Source organism: Columba livia, chromosome 4, assembly GCF_036013475.1.
Source record: "Columba livia isolate bColLiv1 breed racing homer chromosome 4, bColLiv1.pat.W.v2, whole genome shotgun sequence".
NCBI lineage: Eukaryota > Metazoa > Chordata > Aves > Columbiformes > Columbidae > Columba > Columba livia.
In genome coordinates, this window is record NC_088605.1 from 44,265,826 (window position 1) to 44,287,504 (window position 21,679).

Sequence of the window (21,679 nt, forward strand, 5' to 3'; positions counted from 1 at the left end):
CACAGGTCATGGTGCTGTCTACATGTGAGAACTGGGCATTTGAAAACAAGTGTTGCCATGTGGTGCGTTTCCAACTCAAGCAGCTCTGTGCCATTAGCAGTACAAGGTAAAATACCCAAAAATAACTGGTCTGATATTTTGCAGTCACTTTGCACTGCTATTAAGTAAGACATAGGAGACTGTTTTCACTGTGAGCCATGTATGCTGTCAGCTGGTCAAATGGGCTGTGAAGTTGGTAGCTCTCACTAATGACCCTTCATCTTTCAGAGGAACCCTCAAGCATCTAAGGCTGATCTGATAATGTCCATCTCTGCCAGCGTCTTTAAAGTATAAAAGATGGTGAGCATCTTTACTGACTTTACTGATATATTTGTCTGGATCTTTCTGAATTAATCTTTTTTTTCTGGGGTATATCCCTTCAGTCAGATTTGAACTGAAAGAAAAAAGAGAGAAAAGACTTGAATGGCCAGAAAGATTTCTTGCAATCTTTATTCCTCCAAGAAGTCGGATTTTGAAAAAGCAGGTGATATGAAGGCTCTTTTCCTGGTCATGGATATGAATGCTGAAATCCCAACTCGAGAGTACTCATTTTGACAAAAAGTAAAGTGATGGCCAGTGAAAAAAATCCACTTGCAAAGTTTTATAAATTCAGATTGGACCTGTCTGAAACATAAACCAATTTCTTGTGTCTATTCCCCTTAGTATTAATTATGGAGAATATCTCCATTAGCTTTAATTATGCATATTATTATTTTGCACTTGGACTAGGTGAGGAGTCAGAAGTCAGAGCTTTGCCAGTACCTCTCTGTTAACTCTGCACAAGGCCTTTACTTCTCTCTGCCTCAGCTTTTCCATCTGTATAGTGACGATGCTGTGCCTCGTTTGGAAAGCACAAATAGGAAAAACTTCTGAGCTGTTTAATAGCATGCTGATAGCATTTAAAAGGCCACTGTCTCTTTTTCATTTCTCATCACAAGAATTTATGATTCCCAAAGTTCTAAAAATCAGGGGATTGGGAGGGAGGGGGTTTTAAATTAACAAAACAAAAAACAAACAAACAAACAGACCCCAACAACCCCAAATTCCCCAGACAAACAAAACCCCACCCAAACAAAAAACAAAACTCCAGAAACACCACCACAAAGAAAAACAAGAACGAAAACCCCCACAACGTCACAACGAAACAACACCCAAAACCCAAACATGAAGAATAGGAATTTCTTCAGTACATTTATATGCAGTGCACTAGAGGGCTCTCAGGAGTTAGAAATGGATGGAATGTACTTTTGGAAGTCACATACTTCACAGGACTTTTCATTACAGAATTTAAAATAGAAGTTTTGTTGGTGGTGTGTTTTTTTTTTTTTTCTTTTTAATAATGTGAAGTTCATGTAAGTTTATAGCAGTTCATATGCCAACAACCTCTCAGTACAGTTAGCTTCCAGACAGTATTTAGCTTGCAATGAAATACCTAAATGCGAACCATACTTAAAACTGAAATCTGTGCTAGAATACTTTGAGAACGTCGATTTTTACTAAGTTGCTATTATAAACCTAAGAAGCTTACCAAAATGAAGGATGTGTTGAGCTGAATAGGTAAGAGATTTTAATTTTTTATTGCAGCATGCATAGAATATACACTTTGTCCTTGTGTCTCTGAAAGGATATATAAGCCACTGTCATTTTAGTTGAGAAACTATAGCTAGATCCTATTTATGGCTTAACAGAGTGAAGAATATTAACTATCTCTCATATTTAATGTGTGTTTATGAATGTGAACTAGGGAAATTTGGCACTGCTAATATATTTTTCTATTAGTGAATATTTGGATATTTAACTGCTACAGTTACTGGTATTTAATAATGTATAATTTACAGCACTTCCACAATGCGAGGTTTAGTGGAGACACTGTCTCATAAGAAAAAGATGATAATGATCTGCATTTGACAAGCTTTTCTTCTAGTGCTGGGACACAGCTAGCTGAGATTGCAAATTGAGCCTATATTTCATGATTTTGGTGTATAATTTATACTGTAATGAGAAAGTGAAAGATGTATTCTGACAAATTTATAGATACATACTGTCTCATCTAGAACTTCTGTCTCTTCAAAGTACAAAATCACAAATGCCACGTGTAAGTGAAATGAAAAGCTGCTGCTACTCACTCTTTTTTTTTTTTTTTCTTTTTTTTTTTTTTTTTTTCAGTTTGCAAATGAGAGCTTCAGATATTTTAGACTACAATTCAGGAAACTTTGCTTACGTAGCTGGCTCCATTCATTCTCTCAAGCCAATCACTTCCCCTATGGTGGCTGATAAGAATTTAACAGCTTGAGAAGGTGGAGTGTCAGCATCCTTAGTACTAAACACGTTCCCAGGCATATCAGTAGCCTCTGTCCATCACCCATGCTGGAAGCTATTTGGAAAAGGAGAAATAGAAATCGTGGAAGGGAAACCATGCATCATCACCCTGGCTGGAGTGTACAGAAGACTTTATGCTGTTTTCATCATGTGGATTCACTAGAGAAATGACCACCTTTGATCAGCCAAGTAAAATCAAAAACTTGTTTGTTTGCTGCCTGTGCCCTCCACGAGTGCTGAGGCTCTGGACTTGCAGGCGCCCAAGGACAAGAAGGAATCTGCTAGTGGGCACGGCGTGTGTGATCTACCTTGGATTCCTTGTCAGTCAAGTGGGTCATGTTTTACCCCAGCACAAAGGAGGACACCAAAAGATCAGTTCCAGAAGTCTCCAAGATGCAGCCCAGACTCCTTTTCTGGGCATCCCACTGGATGGCACCCTGTCACCACCCAATTTCCAGGAACCCCAGCTTGGTGGCAATGGGACCTCGCTGCCACCCAATGTAGTTTATATCACCCTGCGGTCCAAGCGCAGTAAGCCAGCCAACATCAGAGGCACGGTGAAGCCAAAGCGCAGGAAGAAACATGCAACTCCTTTGTCCTACGGGCAGCACTTTCCAAAAGCTGCTTTTATGGGCCAAGAAGAGTTCTTTGACCAACAGCCAAGGAAGGCCATGTATGCTGTGGGTACGAGGGGACCAGCAATAGCTCCAGAGGCAAGAAAGCACCAACTGGATGAACACAGGCATAAAGAAATGGCAATCAGGGAGAGGGGTCACTGGAGACCTGGGGGAATTTCTGGAGGTATAAAGGCACAGCCCCAGACTGAGGAGAGCAATATCAGGATTTACAGTGAGAGCTCTCCCTCTTGGCTGAGCAAAGACGACATCCTAAACATGCGCATACTGGCAGATTCTCGGATAGAGAGCATCCAAGAAGTACCTGCTCACAAAGCAGTCTTGGCAGTATTCACGAGAGGTCCCAGCACCACAGGAGCTGCTTGTGACCAGGGGCAGTGTGGCATCATCAAAAGACCCCTTGACATGAGTGAGGTGTTTGCTTTTCATTTGGATAGGATCTTGGGGCTGAACAGGAGCTTACCTTCTGTGAGCAGGAGGTTGGAGTTCTTCCAAGGTAATGCATTCCCATGGCTTTCAGCTTGCAGGTGGGGTGCTGAGGTTTCCTTCCCCCTCCCGTGTTAACCACAAGGCAGCAGCCACCTTTAATTCCTGTGAGCCTGAGAACTAACTCCATCATCACAGGGAAGCAAAGCTGGTATCTGTGTAATTTCTGCAGTGTTTGAAGGATGCAGCACCCTAAAGTTTAGGTCAAACACCACTGAGCTGCCGAGGGCAGTAACAGTTTCTCCTCTGTGAGAGTCTGGAATGAGAAAAAAAAAACAAAACGAGGGAGACATCTGTAGATCGTATGACATTGTACAGACTGCCTGAAGTGGAACTGGTGAAAGAAATTCCAAAATGCCCTGTGATTCAATTTCATTTATTTAGTTATTTTTTAAAGTTTTGTCATCTTTTAGATTTGACTTTAATAAAATGTTGAAAGTGACCACAAGTATTTACTACTCAAAGAGGTGGTAGGAACAGGTCTTTTAATCAGATAACCTACTCAGAAAGGTAGGGGACCTTCCTGCAGAAGCTTGATACTAATATCATGGTACTAATACCTCTGGAAAGAGAATTCTTTTTCAAAAGTGCTTCCCTCTACCCAGTAATTAAAAAAGTACTATATTGCAGTGAATCCTACTGTACATTTTGAGGTTCATTGCACATGTGTATATTATGAAGACAAAAGAAATACACTATATATATCTATATCTATATCTATGTGCCTGTTACATGATTGGTATAAAATTTTCAATCAAAATTTTGATTTTTATCCTTTAATGAAATTAAAGGTAGATTTCAGACCTGTGAGTCTTCTAACATTGCTCTCTTGTTAAATATGTCTTCAGCCTGACTGCTATTTTTGTACAGTCACTAATCACAATCCAAAAAGACTACATTGCATTTTAATGAATCATTGCTAAAGTGGCTAGCTATGTTTTTGCAGTTCATTTCTCCCGGCTGAAATTAGCTTATACCAAATACTTTTACATCAGTCTCGTTTCTCAAAAAAAAAAAAAAAAGAATGACTTTCTAAGGTCTGACAGCAGGAAGATGACCTAATGATCTCCAATTTCTTACTGCTTTGTAAACCTTCTATTTGGCAGCCTGTACAGCAATGTGAATGAACAACAGTTTGGAGGCTTCTGCATATTATTCATACTTGCAGAGAAGATACATTATACATAGTTTATTTCTAGGAGCAAGAATTATTGCTATAGAGCTGTCATAAGGCATTAAGGTAGTTCTGCTGGAGGAACTGCACAGTGTGGCTGTGGAGATGACAGACTGCCAGCCTCTGAAAACTGCTATTAGGCTAATTGTGCATTGTGTTGCTCAGTGTCTGCCACCTTACAGTATGTTTTGGACTGTCTGGGACAGAGAGTGTCATTCGGCCCTCTTTAATTTTCTTTTCCTCGTAACTGGTTATGTTCCTATAGCAAGAAGACCGTTGCTAGGTGATGAAGAGAGAAATAACATTATTTTGGTCTCGCTTAATTTTTTCCAGCTAAAGAGTGAACAGATCATTTGGAACAGTTACTGTACCTTGTCTCCATTTCTTTAGCCTGGAAATATGCTGGAGCTCAGATGTCTAAGGTCTGCTTGAACTCATTACTATTTACATGCTTGCATTTGGCATAATCTGGAAAACATCTGTGTTGAGAAAAAGTGCAAAAATATATTCTTAAAAATAATAGGAACAATTAGTGATCTCATTTCTATAACCCATATGCATTTAAGAGTAGATGAGCACTGTAGTTGTTTTTTTTTTTTATAGGGCAGCTTCTGTGAATCATGGTTATTCATATGGGAAAGAAAGCAATGAAGGATTAGAGACTGTGCATGTGTGTATGAATGTACACAATTCTGAACTGATATATCTCTCTCCACAACACATCCCTTTAACTTGCCTCAGTTGTGATGTGATATAACAAGACATGTTTGATGTAGCATTAAAATCTTCAAAAAACGGGCTTTTCAAAACTGTCATTCATTTTGTCAAAAGCAGTTTCAAAGAATCGCTTAGTAAATCCTTGTTCAAGTTCTGTTTCCGCTAGTCCCACAAATCCCCCGCTGATTTTTTTTTTTTAAAGTCCAGAAAAATACTGTATACAAGTCCTCTGTCTGCTGCCCTTGCCTTCCCTACTTATTGTAAACCATTTTAAGTGTTAACTGTGAATTTTTTATGGTTTATCTTGTTTTTCAACATGGATGAAAAAATCAGGTATGCCAACACTTCCCCTCTTATTTTTGAAATTAATTAGCTGAACATAAAAAGCCTGGAGAGTACAGGTGGGCAAAGCCCTTTTGAGTTCTGTGTTATAGGCTAAAAGAACACGATTCTGGGCATACACAAGCAGTCATTCATTACTCCCATTGCTACCTACAAGTCATGAAAAATGTTGAGAGCTCCAAAACACCTGTAAACAAAGGATGAGACAGTAAAACAACAAGAAATAATCATAAAACTGTCTCTCTTGTGGAGAAAATGGAGGTTGACCCTTGCCTGTCTGAGTTTTGGAATGGACGCATTAATACCACAGGACTGAGAATCTTCATTATTTGGTTACCCTGTGGAACAGGAAAGACAAAAGTGATCTTGCTTGGTGTCACAACCCTACCTTAATTAATTTGTGCAGAAGCAAAGTGAAATGACTGCACGTGTTGCCTCTAGCTCAGCAACAGCATTTGCAGGGCAGGATGATGCCAGTGTTTGTTAGGGGGAGCAAGCACTGGAGCAGGCTCACTCCTCTGGTGCAGCTGACAGCTGCAGGGATGGGACTCCAGCTTCTTGGGTCATAGCAACATGGCTGGGCTCTTTACTCAGCTTTTGTTTCAAAATATGCAGCTATTGCTGTGCAGTTTTATTGTACCACTGGCTGAGGATCTGAACCACTGTGTGCTGACAAACTCTCCTCCTCCTCCCAGTTTTCTGATCTCGTAAGTTTTCCTAACTATGTTTTATCCTGTGCTGAGAAGAATAAGCACAGGTGTATTCGATGCAGTTGGACTTTTTTTTTTTTTTAGCTAAAGATTGAACCCGCTATTTTCCTAAAACTACTTCTTTTCCTAGAACAGGCAAGAAACTCTTCCTTTGAGTAATGTCTTTCATGGTTGGTTTAGTGCAAATAGATGAATGACATGTGATAGATAGCTCCACTGGTTGTACTTGTCATTTTGCTTTACTGGCCTCTACATGATGATAAATGGAGGCATAGGCTTTTCCATGTTATACCCTGTGCTATCAGCCTGTCCTTGCCACCCCACTGAGAGTTATTCAAAAGTAGCCAAAGATATTATGAATCACTAATGTCAGGGCAAAGAATGAGAAAAACCTAACACTGCCTCATGCATTCAGAATGCTTTAAACCACCTCAGTTTATCTGTCCTGTTTTCTGTCAACTCAAACAACTTGCACTGTAGTGCTGTACCTCTCAGAGGGGTACCAGAGGGTGTATTTCCAGTATTTTGCTGGGTAGAGTTCACAGTCTAGAGAGCAACTGACACACATTTCATGTATTCCTTAATTCTGATGTCCATATGAGTGCAGGACACAAACATTGCAAAAAAAGGTGCATAGGGAAGAAAAATAAATGGCCAAACTTCTCTCTGCTTTTTGCTCCTGTCTGTTATATGTTCCCTCAGAACTTAAGCTCTAAAATTCAAGTAATGCTCTGTATGTCAGTCCCCCTCAACTTTCCACACTAAATTACCCCGTCTTGCTAATACATGGGCAACTGAGCTGTTTCTTCCAGATGTGGCAGTGGTGAGCTGTAGTGCTTTACAGTGAACTATGAGAAGTTTGAGAAAAGGCTTTAAATCCCTCATGAAAGATTTGCTCTTTTTAGTGATGCTGCCATGGGCATCTTTGAAATGTTTGCTTTCAAGGAAGTCAGAAAAAATGATGTAGATACAAGTCAGAGCACAAGATAGAAGAGTATCACTTGCAAGAGCATCTTAGTTGTTAAAAAGCATGCAGACTATTTTTAAAGTGCCCTGGTGTGTGGATGTCCAAGATGACACTTACATTGAAGAAGCCCTGCAGTGATCCATTCCCTAACTGCACATGAAGCAGTTTGAGTGCCTTGAGGTAGCGTAGTTTCAGCAGCCTGAGGTTTCACCTCTGTTAGCTTATTTAATTTAGGGTATCCTGAGCCGGTAGCTCCTGAGGGCCCAAGAAGTTTTTAGCAATATTTTGGTATTTTAAAATGTATATGAATTAATGGAAAGCTCATTCCTACACAAGTTTTGAGAAATCCCATACAATTTTACAAATCATCTTTAGAAAGTCAAGTAAGTGTATCAATCTAAAATTTCAGACTAAAAGAAAAACAAGTCTATCAGCTTTGTCCAAGATTCAGTGCAATGCAGCTGCAGCAACAAAAAAGCAGTAGCCCTTTGTGTTAATATATAAAGCTGATTAGGACAGAAGCGGCTGACGAACATACTGGATTTAGAATAAGTGTGTTCAATCTCATCAGTTTTGGCTGTATGCAGCTGGAATTTCCAATTCTTAGCCAGGCCTTGCTTTTCGCCATTCTGTTAACTTCAGTCCTGTCCTCAAGAGGTTTGAATCAGAAGAGCTCCACTGATTCAGTGGCTTCATGCCAATTCATGCAGCTATGAATCAGACCCCTTATCTACTATAATTCAGCATGGTCATGTTTTTCCTGCAAGTGTCAAAAATTTGAGTCACTGCTCTTTACTGAAGCTGCTGTTTCATATTCCTGTAATTCAATTTGTATTACAGAGTTGAAAGATTTTATTTTGGCTCATCTTTTCTGCTCCCATTTCCTCTGAAATGCAAACATTTCCTGTATTTAGGCTTGGTCTTTTAAAATGTTTTTCTATGTTAAAGGAAACTGGCAAGATATTCATATTTTTCAAGTATTTATGTTACCTTTGTTTATCATGTCCCTTTTGGGTAGACAGGAGATGTTTGTTTTGTTAGAAGGCCATTTACGTATTTGGTTTGTGGAAGAATTAATGAATAATTACATAAGTTGTTATTGGAGATATAAAAATGATAGATCAGAATTGGTCTAAGAAAGCTGTCCTTTTTTTTGTGACAATTCCCAGTGCTATATATAGACTTTATAGACTTTCTCCAACTGGCTTAGCCAATAGCTGACCTGCCTTGGCTAAAGTCATCTACAATGTAGCTGTTGGAGCCAGGGCAAGAAAGATGGGGAAATTGCTAGGATTTCCCAGATTAATTTCCTAAATAATTATTCAGGCATTTCAATAGGAGAAGCTTGATTTTCAGGAGTACTCAGTGCTTTTTTTCACCAAAGGAAAATGTGGAGCGTGGTGCTGATACCTTGCCCTTGGTACTGATACCTGTTTTCTGTGTGCTATTTTCTGTCCGATTTGCCTCTGGAGAAGAAGATGCCATGGATCTCATTGCCTTCATGCAAGTTTCTGAAAGCTTTTTTTCAGATATATCTCTGGCTCCATGGGCATGTGAAAGACAAAGAGACAGTTTGGGCTGCATTTAACTGTGATAAATTGTGCAATAGTGTGGGCTTTAGGTTCATTGACCTTCAAGGTGAATATAAATAAATTTTAAAGCTTTATACATCTTCCAACACTTGGTATTTAGTAAATAACAGCTTTGCAGTTAAATGGTTCCTCCTCTCTGTACAGAGGCATCATATTTTAGTCTTCTGTCTACACGCAAAAATACAAAGGATTTCTTTGTTCTAATTTGTATCCAAGCCACAGTTGTTCCTGGGTCCTTGACAGTTTAAGGCAGCAGCACCACTACATCAGCGATAAAAAGGAGAGTTCCACTTCCTAAGAAGGTAGATGTGCCTGTTACTTGATACTGGGTGAAATATATTTATCAGTTCTTATACTGAGAAAGCTCATTTTAAATTCTTTGCTAAGGCTTCGTCCCACTAAGAACTCTGAACACTTGAATTCACCAAAGTTAAGACCCTTGACTTAGTTTCACGGAAGAGCAGAATATTCTTTACACAGAATAATTAAATAATTAGGCCAAAATAGCTGCTATATAAAGCAGATCTTATGTTATACTTGGCTAAAAATAAAAAGAAAAACAAAGCACGCAAACCACAAACAACTTTTCAAGGTGTTAATTCATGCTAAGCTGACACTCTCTAGTTTTCTCATATATAATTTCAGAGCTGTGAAATTGTACATTATAGGCCTAAAATACTAAGGATAATAAAATAGATCCACTTCGAGTATACTATTTTAGTGTTTCTATGCCATTATGCAAAAAATCTTTAGCATAAGTTTTCAGCTCTTGTAAATCATCATCAGTTCACTAGAATCAGAGGGAAATTACATTGCTGATTCACAATGGCATTGTAGGCTCTTAAGCTATGTAAAAACTTTTTAGTAGTCTGGTTTAGTATATGATTTTGTATATTAATATCTTGCTTCAAACAGAGAAAGCCTTCTGTACACTGAAGACGTTTATGATGTTTGTGCTTCTTCCTTTCCTGCAGTGGGTGGTTTTACATGTGGGGTAAGACCACTTTAACCAAAGGATATCAAGTTATTAGTCCCTGACCATTTTTCCTGCCACTTCTGTAGAAGGGTATAATTCTTGATGTTTAGGTGAAGTCTAAAGAAGGACCAGGTATGCCTGACAGTGTTGCACTATACTGATGATCTGTTTTTCCTTTTTCAGATGGTCAAGCCCGTCCTGTTATTCTCTGGGATTCCTCACTGAGTCCAACAGATAATAATACCCATTCTTCAGTGAGATTAACCTGGGGGCAATATCAGCAGATATTGAAGCAGAAATGCTGGCAGAATGGTAAAGTTCCCAAAGCTGAGTGGGGCTGCACCGAAATCCATCACCATGAGTGGTCCAAGATGGCACTCTTTGATTTTCTTCTGCAGGTAAAACATTTACTGAATGCAACTACCTACCTCAAAAATGACATGAGCACACATTGGACTCCTAGAAAATTAATTGTAGTTTATTTCCTTTTGTTTTTTAAAATGGCAAAGAGATGTATTTGCAGAGTTTGAACTTATTTCTGTTTTTTTCTTTTGAATAAAATATCCAAAATGGAACTTGTAATCAAAGAAAGAAATCAGAAACTCAACTGACTCACTTTCTAAAAGAGGAAGAAAAGGCTTTTGTCTTGAGACATATTGTTTTACCTCACCTTGAGGCATACAGTTTGTTTCTGCAAACATAGTTCTTGACTATGTTCACAACCATAAAACACTGGGGGTTTTACTGTGTGGTCTTTCCTGCACCTTCCAAATCCTCTGGGTGATTTAAGTGGTTTTGGTCAGCTGAAACCTGGATCAGGATAACAGTTGTAGTAGCAAATTTTCCTTCCTTTAAAAAATGTAGGCAGTGATTTAACAAGGAAAGAGTAGAGTAGCAAATGATGAATGATATGGCTGCTGTGCCTCAGTTAGGTATTGCACATAATCATTAGCTCTCCAAATAACACCAAATTAGGGCTCTGTCCAGTGGTATCATAATGTGTGGCTACAGTCACAGCAATTATGTAGTAGAATATTAATACACTCCCTGTATTGATAAGGACTGAGCTGAACTACCTGGCTAGAGAATAATTGTATGGATTCCTGAGATACAGCACTACTTCCAAGTATCCTTGCCTGCCAGACAAGGGCTGACTGACCCTCCTGTAGCACTTAATAGTTTATTTAAAACTGCAGCAAGCACTGGTTTTACGCACTGTGTTTGATTGTTCATATAATTCAGCTTTTTATAGAGTTACATTTCTTCAAATATAAAAATAATGATTTGGCTTATGCATAGCATATCCCTGTCCTTTGCAGTCCTGTTCTAGGATGAATGGATGTTCCTGATTCTTTTTGCGTTACAGTTTTTACAGTCTTGTTATGTTAAACAGAGCATTCAATTCTTCTCTAAAAATAGATTGTCACTTGTTTAATGACTCCGTATTTAGTCCTATTTTGAGCAAGTAATTGTTAGAAATGGGTATAAAGTCATATGTGGATTACTTTGATGCTAACCATAGTAATAATACCCCTGTAGGAATAGTACAAATTGTGTCACAGAGTTAATGTTTTCAAACCGTTGTCTTCTTGTTGAACAGTTTAAAAACTCTCATGAGTTCTGTGTTGATTCTTAAGGTCTCCTAAGACAAGTTTTTAATCTTCATAATAGAACTCCTATTATCCAGTTGAAATAAGATACAACCAGAGTGAACTGTACATGAAATAAAGTAACAAATTACTCTTTTAACAGTAGCTGGTAGTTGCCTACCAGACAAGAATGTGCATACCAGAAAGTCAGTCTTACGGTTCTTAAAGAGTAAAATTTATCTGGGTACTCTTAGACTTAACTTACAAGTTTATCAGCAGTAGATCATGAAGACCCTAAGACAGAAAAAAAAATGCCAAGAAGGGCATCTGTGCTCCATGAGCCACTGAGAAATAAATCATTATGGTGAAAAGTATTCTCTATTAAACATACTTCCCTCAGAACAATGGGTTTGGTGTTCATAATAGATGCTCCTAATCTCTGGTTTCAAATGCTATAAAACATAGGAGCAGAGTGAAAAATGCTTGTAGCTGACCTTCACTTGCCTATACAAGAACTCCAGCAAAATAAGAACATTAAATGTAGAACAGCTTGTTTAATTCTGGAAGTTTAGACCTTTCATGTACATAAATATATATGACAAAAAACAATGGTAAACTATTAAGGTTGCAGCATCAATTCCCAAGTGTCCCATCATTCTGTCTTAACACCAAAATGATGCGAGAGATTATGAAGAGGCTGACTGTATGAGCATGTTCTCCTCATCTGTTTAATCCATGTAAAAAATGTGGTGCAGATGAATTAGGGCTATAAATCAAAGGCCTTTCCAGAAGGCCTCTTCTTCATTTTTCAGCAAAGCCTTTGGATTATTTGAATGAGAGAACCCATGAGCTACAGCACCGTAAGCAAGAGAGGCTCCAGTGCCTGCAGATGCTCAGTGTTGCTCATGAAAAAGAAGAAATCTGTTCCTTTCATAAGGATTTTTGCAGTTGAAAACAAACATTGCCACCAAGACCAATGGCAACAGTCCTACATTTAAAAAAGAAACAAAACTACTGTCAGACTTCTGTTTGATGAACAAAATTAGGAGGCCTTTTCAATATACAACATGGTTCTAAATCAGAAGAGTCCTACCAGTTCATTTCACTGGGGTCTCATGAGAATAAAATTGTAATTTTAGGCAGCTTATGTGAACATTAATGTTTTTATGCTTAGAGCATCCCTGGGGAGAATGAGCTGGAGCCCAGGGCAGGCAGGACATGCAGGGCCAGCAGCAATGGAAAAGTCAACCCAGCAGGAAAGGTGGTGAAAGCCACAGGTCTCATTGACAGCCCAGGGAGCATCAGGCACAGAAAAGGTGTCAAGACAGCTCCAAGGCCAACAAGCAGGAACCCCAAGCACCAAGACAGAAGCAGCATGACAAGCAACAGATACACCCTTCTAGAAAGCCTCAGAAGTGGGAGACATGAGCTTAAATAGGGCTCCTGGGCTCATGGACAAATCGTGTGTGTGTGGAGGTTCCAGGTGAGGGTGCTTAGGGCAATTGAAGCCTATTTGTGCACTCAGGGCCCTGGCAATGTTGTGTATTTACTCTCATGCAGTCTACAGGGGTGGAAGTGCTTTCAAGGAGTCATTTATCATTCTTGTATTAGATGGTTATCCTAAAATGGCATCATTTGCTCTGAGGGTGCCTCATTCTTGTCATTGTTTATGAAAGGGAACGTAAACAGCTAAGTCACACTTAACATTTACACCACTAAAGTTAGACCAGATGTATTCCTTCCAGCTAAGTGCTGTGTGATGAATAAGCAGGGGCTCACATGGGAAAAAAAACAGCCTAGACCATCATGTCATTAAAGTATATATCACAGTGCAACTCAGGGAGATTGCTCTGTGATTATAAATGCACTCTTAGTTCTTGCCTTTTTTAGCTTCAGATGGTTTGCTGTGCCTCTTCCTAATATTTTCAATTATTTTGCATACTATTAGTCCAATGTGCCTCACAAAATGGAGACACCCCTTTGTGTCAGGCTGTGATATTTCTATTGTTCTCTAGCAGAGAAAATGTAAAAACCCTACAGCCTGCTGAAAAAAATGGAATTGTATTTACCATATTGTTATTCTGGTTACACAGTGGGATTGTTCTATTATTTTCAAAGAATTTCTACTAACATAACAAATCATGGCTATAAAATGGATAAAATACACAGGCAGGGAAATTGCTTCCAACAGTACTTGAAGTATAGGGACCAGGTCTTCAACACCATTTCATTCCTGACTTTGATTATACTTGTCCTGAGCTTGCTTTCCTGGCAGCTGTGTTAGTGAGTGATGTCTTACAGTGACATTTCGCCCCAAACACTTTGACACTGTTTTCATTTGGCACTATTCTGTACTTTGTCTCAGATCTATAATCGACTAGACAGAAACTGCTGTGGATTCAAACCTCTCAAGGAGGATTCCTGCGTGCACCAAGGACTGAAGCTGAAATGTAGTGATCAAGATTCTGTTGACCTGACACACATAGTACAGAGAAGGCATGACCGAAGGCACTTGACCTTTATAGATAATAAGGGTTTCTTTGACAGAAACGAGGACAATCTTGACTTCAAAATACTACAAGGAATCAATGAGTAAGTTTTAAGTTATTCATTTTGTAAAAAAAATGATAATTTCTTTCCAGTTTGAGCATGAGATACCGAGTTACTGGAATAGATATCAACCCAAGACATTCACAGGATGTGTCTAAAAATGTATGAGTAATTCCACTGCTGTATGAGATACAATTAACATACATGTGATTAGGCATGCATGGACTTCCTTTGCTGAGTCTCAGTGTATATTCATAGAATTGATTGCTAAACCACAACATAAATATTGCAATTCAGAGTGGTGGCAAAGCTGATTAATTTCTTTGTGCTTTTCCAGATTCCCAGAATCTGCAGTTTCAGTACTGAGGAGCCAGCGTTTACGTGAGAAGTTACTTCAGTCTCTGTTCCTTGACAAAATATATTGGGAGAGCCAAGGAGGCAGAAAAGGAATTGAGAAGCTTATAGATGTAATAGAAAGGAGGTCCAAAATTCTTCTTACTTATATAAATGCACATGGAGCCAAAGTATTGCCCATGAATGAATGAAACAGTCTTGTTTCTATATGATAGTCTAAAAAAATTTATATGAGGCAAAAATTGACAGCAAAATTGATTTAATTTAAATACTTATTTATTTTTTTCCAAACTTTCAAAGTTATTTTCAAATGGGAAATCTTACGTGGTTTAGAAGCAACATTTAAATGTCAGCTGTAGCTCAACACTATGCAGTCTCTTCTATGTCACCACTGAAATGAAAAATAACCAAATGGTACAATAAATAATGTAGTAATACATCGGTACCGTGAACACTCCTCCTGTTAAACTGCTTGAAAATTAGCAACAGGATTTTCAGTACCTTAGGTTGGATTATTCTTACTTCCCTCATTCAAGTTGGTAAAAGTTTTACTGCAAATTTAAATGGGAACAGAGATTTGTAACTACTTAATACATTGATGAAAACTGTCATCGCATCTACCTGCTAAAACATATCTAGTTCAGGAATTTGTCTTTTGATTATGAATACTAAAATGTCAACATTTCCAAAGGCTTACTTTGTTTTATTTTATTTTTATCTTTTAAAATGTGAGGACTAAATTCAGCTCTTTTGAATGCGGAGGTGTTTGCACTGGACACAAGGGAAATTTAAAAACAGTGAGGAGAACATGGCTTTAACAATAATAATTAATTTGACAAATACAGTTTTTACCTGTCCAGTATGGAGTACAGTTTATCATGAGTCACTCATTACAATGTACTGTTTTAAGTACATTGATGTGTGGGTGGATGATCTGATGTTTTCTGTCTATTGATTAACTGGGTGTTACTCATAGACTCATCCTCTATTACCACTATGTTTAAAAAAAAAAAAAAAAATAGCTTTAGCTTTGTGTGAATATTCTGCTAAATAAGTGCACGTTCTGTTTTTGCAACATTCTTGACAATATTTTTTTAGATTATTATAAAAAAATTGACCGACTAAGGACATCAGTGTTCTTAAACTCAGTGCAGAAAATGTTTGTGCTGTGTGCTCAGCTCTTGCCAGCAATACAGGCTCTGTATTAACATTGGCCACTGCAGGGTGATGATTCTGATGACTCACCCCAAGTATTTCCCCAGGTAAGGTTGTTAGAGAAAGCTGGATAAGCACTTTGGATTATTAACCTTCATCTGCTCCAGAAATAAAATATCAATTGATATAGTCTGTCATGACAGACACATTCTACCTGTCTGTTTAGAAAGACTCCTACAATCTTTCTAGAAAAACAGGGATTATCTTCTTGCTGTGAGATAATGGCAGAAGTGGAAAACTTTCATAGCTGCTCTTGTCTTTATGTATAGTAAAAAATATAAGGTTTACAATATTTTAAAAAGTGCTTATGTAATGGTATTAATGAGAAACTGAAATGTTTTGTGTTGATATTAATGTGGAAGGCTGAATTTAATGTTTTAAATAACTATAATTCCACTGCAGCCAAAACAGATTTTCTTTCTTAGGATCAAAACAGCTATTAACAATAATTGCATTACTAGAAGAAACAGGCCTCTTTATAGCAAGATTTAAAGATACTTAGTAAAAATTTAAGAACTTGGCCGCTTAAATAATCTTTTATTTTATTCTGTCAGCAAAGGGCAGATAAATTTATAAAAGCTTCCTAGAACTTAACTATACTCTTGAGAGAACACATACTAGATGCCTTGGACTTTTTAATAGCACCAAAGTAGAATTTTATAGGATTTTCATATTATCCCTTACTTAAAATGTTGTAACTTATTAACTGTGTAATTTCTGTCTCAGAAACAAAACCAATACTATAGCTTGCACTGTGAACAGAGCCTAGAGAAAGAAATTATCCTCTGAATCCATTTTATGTGGAATTCCTGTTGCAGTAATTGTTGCAGTAAGTTGCTGTTACCATCAATTTCTCTTAATTTTCTAGCCTATTTCATAGTTTTCTTCCTGCTAGATACCTGTTCAAATGGATTATCACACAGTTCAGAAGAGGGACAGGGGGAGATGCAACTGTATACCTGATCATGAAAAGACGTTCCATGAGAACTCTGTCTTCTAGCTCCGTCTCTTGTTCTGCACATCCTGATGCCAGGTCATTGCCTGGTTGTTTTTTCCAAAATTGCCTCATTGCCCAAGAAGATAAAAAAATCAGAAGTCATTATTTTTTTCAGGTTAGGTCATTTATTCTTATGGCGATAATTTGATGTGTTCTCAATTTCTTCTGGACATGGACTAGTGTTTCCTTAAGCATGATACATGCTTTTTTATTTGCCTGGCAGTTCAGTGCCAGTTCTTAAAGCAGCAATGTAATTGCCAGCTAGTGAATAGTTGCCCAGAAGCTGACCTGGAGCAATGCCTCTCAGTGGTCCTGAGCTTAAGAGGTCCAAAAAGCCAAGATGCTCTACAGTAGTTAAAAATTTGACAAAGCGTGAAAAACATAACTGTAAAGAGCAGATCTTCTGGAAACAAATCCTGCAAATGAATGTTCTTAGGAAATGAATGGTGTTTTTTACTAGATATTTTTGGTGGCAGAGGCATACAGATCAAGTTGTCATTAAAGCTCATCTACAGAGTTAAAGAATATTTAGACTCATATAAAAAGTAGAAGGGGAAGGATTGGTGTATCTCCCTGTGCTGTCCAGTATGGACCAGACAGGCACATACGGGCACTGTCTTCTCAGAACTGCTGCAGGGACCAGTGAGTCCAGAGCCAACGGCTGAGGCAGATGGGTCTGTGCCACTGCTGCACACTTTCCAAGGGCAAAGGAATACTTCTTTCTCTGAAACTCTGAATTTGAGTCCAGGGCATGGTGTTCTGCATCTCACCTTGCAATAGTGTCTTAGCCTTGCACTACATGTAGCTGAAGGCCTTGCTTTCTGTGCTCTGTTAACATGCTTCATTTCCAATGCATACAAACACTCTCAGAGTGGAAGTCAGGAGAGGCTTTGTGAAACTGGGCAGTGGGACTGGACTGGAAATTGCTTCTAATTCTAATTATCTAATGTTGGTAACAAACCTGAAGCTCGATGCTTTAATCCAGTATAGTCAATAATACAAAGTGCGACTGCAATAGTGCTGAGTCGCTACCAGCCAAGTTCTAGGTTTTCCTTACAAAAATGAAGAATTCTGTACTTTTTGAGTGCATTTGCATAAATGCTCCACTAAAAAATACAAAAGAAGCACCTTGCAGAGCTTATTTGCTGCTACTACATTCAAGATATCTGCTCTCCCATCAGTAACAAGAATAAAGTTTATGAGGAAATAAAACAGCATGATGTTAGACTGACATTCCTGCACTACACCCTAAGTAATATTAACTGACAGGAAAAAACCCAAAGAAGCCTTATTCTGTCTATGGTGGTGACTGACAGAAAGCCAAGAAACAGTGTTTTAGTCATCTTTGCTGGGCCGTCTTCCATTTATGGGCATATGGGATCAGACAAAGATTCCTGTTGCACATTAGTCGGAAGGGAGTAACCAACGGCAACAGTCCAAAATGGGAAAAGACGATTATGTCATTCTTGAGTCTGCCTGAAAGCCAGAACCACATGAAATGGAATTACAAAGAAAGTCAGGAGCATTTGCTGATTTCATAACATTGGAAGACAGAGCTTAAAATAAACAGCACAGGCACAGATGCTTTAAAATTCCTTAGGAGCCTGCCAGCAAGTTAATAATCTTAAATGTTTCAGAAGCTGAGGACATGAAAACTTCTGTGGAGCAGTTTCTTTTTTTGTTTTGTTTTGATTTTTGGGGGGTGGGATGGGAGGGGAGTGTGTATTCTATAACGTACTATATTACAAAAGATAAATTCCGTGGTTTCCAAAGAGCAAATGCAGATTTAGGGTACATTAAGGGACAAGCTTCCAGTACTAATTCTGGGAACACTTTAATGCATGTATGTGTATGCAAACACAAACATATGTGTATATGTATGTATACCTTGGCTTTTTTTCTACAAAATGGTCAGTTTGGCTAATAAAGAGTAAGTTGTTTATACAATTTGCTGTTTACACGTAGAATTGTATTTGTGAGTGTGAGTCCAATTTTGGGTATACACAAGTAGAATTTTAAACAAAACATTATAACGGATGAAGCTTTTGTTCTCAAAGGATTAACTCTCCCCTTGCTGACACATTTATATGATCTTAAAAGTTTTCTGCTTCAAGTGTAGAGAAAAACAGCAATATGTTTGTATCTGAGCTAAACTGCCAGAGTGATATCAACTCAGATTTTTTAATTGAGTTTTACATTAAATATTGAATTTCCATTTTCTTTTGGAATCTGTGCATTTTAAAAATCAATTTTTCTGTCCTTTTATTAGTAACAGCAAAAGCATTATCACAATAAATGAATTGTTTGAATCTCTGCTGCTGTTGTCGTATAATCTCTGGGAGTATACAAAATAAAATAATATCTTCACGAGATTTTCAGTTCAGATCTCTAAGCTGCAATAACGAAATCATGATGCATATTTATGTAATATGTGGATCATTAGATACTGTTTAGAAAGAACTGTGGCCTTGAAGCTGCTTCTTCAGAGAAACAATCCAAACCAGATTATGAAGCTCTTCCTGTGGAAAGATTTTCTAGCTTTTTACTCACGAGACTTGTAACTCCTTCTTACTGAGCTGATTCACTGTAGCTGCGGAGCTTCTGGTTCCTGCAATGCTAGTACTTCCTGCTGCCTGCAGCCGTTCTGACGGTGCCTCCTTACACAGACACTGAGCAGAAGGGGCCAAGCTCATTTATGATGCCAGAACAGAAGTATTGGTCAGTGACTGGTAACCTTTATGACAGACCCTGGTCAAGTACAGGAATAGGAGAAAGACTCTGAACTCTACATGGAATAGAAACGCACACAGAGTTAAAGTAGCCTAAAAACTTCTGGGCTCTATAGCTTACATTTTTTTCCGTGATCCAAAAGAGACTAATGGGAAACAAAAAGAGGATGAAACATTTTTAGACATTCTCTTTCCCACGCAAAATAATTTTATTTGTTTTATTAAAAATGTTATTTATTTTTGCACATTACTGTATACTGCAGGTGAAATTCTCTCAGATAGATTTGTGTAAATTTGTTGCAATTCCACTGAATTATCCCATTTCAAGATAAAACAGTTTAAGTCAGTGAGCTTAATCCATATTCTCAGAAGAACTGAACCCTAAGCTCAAGAGGGGACCTTAGGAGAGTGACAAACAAATAAGAAGGAGAGTTGCCTGAGATATAGTACAGGTATAGAACTTGGCATGCAAGTTCTCTAAACAAATACCTGTGGGCTCCAAGCAGAATCTACAAGTTTTCTTTGAAGACCGTCAGGCTGTTCCACCTCTGTTTCTGCACGGACCCCTCACCTAGCCAAAAAAAAGGGTTTGAAATAAAAAATAAAATAAGTGGTGCAGCAGTATCTTCTTCTAAGTGTCATGAATTATATTAATTGTATTTCAAAATGACCATATTAATAAAAAATCCATGATATATAAAGAATGCTTTATTTGTGGATTGAAATCTGATTAAAAGATGGTGAGTAAAGGGTAGAGCTTCTCAGAATGGAAGAGAGTCAAGCAATGGGGTCCTCCAGAAGAACTCTGGAAGAACCTCATGCAACTGAATAGGTCAAGCCTGGCAGATGAGCTTCAGCTTGGATTAATGTCAAGACTTCACTTTGTCACTATTTAAAACCTTGGAGAGGTGTTAAATCTTCAACTGTGTGTGCAGCCTGGTCTCCACATCTCAAGAAGTATGAGCTGGAGTTAGAGTCAGTAGAGACAAGAGCAGCTGAAGTGATTAAGGTGCTGAAAGAGCTGTCTCGTAAGGAGAGATTTCTGCAGTTTGAAGATGAGAAAGCTGGAGGGGCTGGTAATTCAGGTTTACAAAATCATGAAGATGATGGATGAGGTGAATGAAGAAAATGTTATTCAGCAAATCCTGCAATATCAGATGTCTGATACAGTGAAACTAGTATCTCTTTTAAGCAGCTAAAGAAGTTCTTCACACAGCAGGTATTGAGCTTCTGTAACTTGCTGCCATGAGGGACTCTGGAATCAGTGGAAACTAACAGGAGGTTCAAAGTGGGTGAGACAGCTCCAAGAACAGCAAGTTTATATATGGACTTGATAAGAATTAGGCAAGCTCTAATCCTCTAACATTCCTAATAGAACAATTCTGGATGATGGTCAGTATAGGGGCTACAGATATTGCCCCAGGCTCATGTGCTCTCCTCACATGGCCACAGTGTAAGATGTACTACTGGGCTAGGTGGCCCACTGGTGGGACCCAGAAGGGAATTCCATGTATTCTTCTGTTTGAAGGCTATTCAAGCGGCTGCAATGTTGTAAGCTGTTCAGGCCTTTCCCTTGTTTATAAGAATATTTTAAATTATCATTATTTGCAAGGATGGAGATGCTTGGATGTTGTGAGTCTGCTTTGTCCTCAATGAAAGAAAAGAAAGCACGCAGATGGCAACCTTCTAATGCCTAAGGATGGTTTTACAAAAGCAGTTCCATGGATTTTGTTCTTTTGAAAAAGATGAAGTACACACAAAATGCAGAAATATTTTCCCCCACTCTGATGCATTGTTCTGTGTTTGGCACTGGGTATACCAATATCATTGTTTAGCTGAATCAGATCTTGAAATAAGTGGGTTTCTCTAAAAATTAGTTCAGTTCCAGTAGTTATTTCCTTTTTAGCTTTCGAGAGTACATTTACTTCTTATTTAATAATTAGTTTTCAGCATTCACTGTTCCGGAACATTATCTGTATTTCCTTCAATGGAAAAGCTGGTATGGCATTCCATGGAGGTCTGTTAAGCTGCACAAGCACGCCTTATCAGAGATATTCTTCAGCTAGCTGTGCAAAACACTTTGAGATTTGGATGGAATTTATTAACTGTTAAGGAAAATAGCACCAGTGTGAAAGCCAGCCTTATGAAGTGTGAGAACTATGTCTGACAGATGGTAAAATCTGGCAGGCCAGAGAGTTGCTCTGCTCTGCTCTGGGAATTCTGAAACAACTGCAGGTCATACATCTTAATTTTCAGATATACATGGGCATATCACACACCTAAGACAG

At 38.3% G+C, this 21,679-nt stretch overlaps 1 protein-coding gene across 1 annotated transcript; it reads left to right on the forward strand.

Moving 5' to 3' along the window:
• Positions 1 to 1,426: 1,426 nt before the first annotated feature.
• GASK1B (golgi associated kinase 1B) lies at positions 1,427 to 15,469 on the forward strand. Its single transcript, XM_005507846.3, has 5 exons — positions 1,427 to 1,596; positions 2,206 to 3,489; positions 10,141 to 10,355; positions 13,912 to 14,138; positions 14,434 to 15,469. The coding sequence occupies exons 2-5, from the start codon at positions 2,493 to 2,495 to the stop codon at positions 14,639 to 14,641; spliced, it is 1,647 nt and encodes a 548-aa protein (XP_005507903.2). The 5' UTR covers positions 1,427 to 1,596; positions 2,206 to 2,492; the 3' UTR covers positions 14,642 to 15,469.
• The last annotated feature ends 6,210 nt before the right edge of the window (positions 15,470 to 21,679 follow it).

Coding starts and splice junctions, on each gene's coding strand:
- GASK1B (XM_005507846.3), top strand. CDS start 2,493: ATGCTGTTTTCATCATGTGGATTCACTAGAGAAATGACCACCTTTGAT. Junction 3,490..10,140: donor GAGGTTGGAGTTCTTCCAAG/GTAATGCATTCC, acceptor TTCCTTTTTCAG/ATGGTCAAGCCCGTCCTGTT. Junction 10,356..13,911: donor TCTTTGATTTTCTTCTGCAG/GTAAAACATTTA, acceptor ACTTTGTCTCAG/ATCTATAATCGACTAGACAG.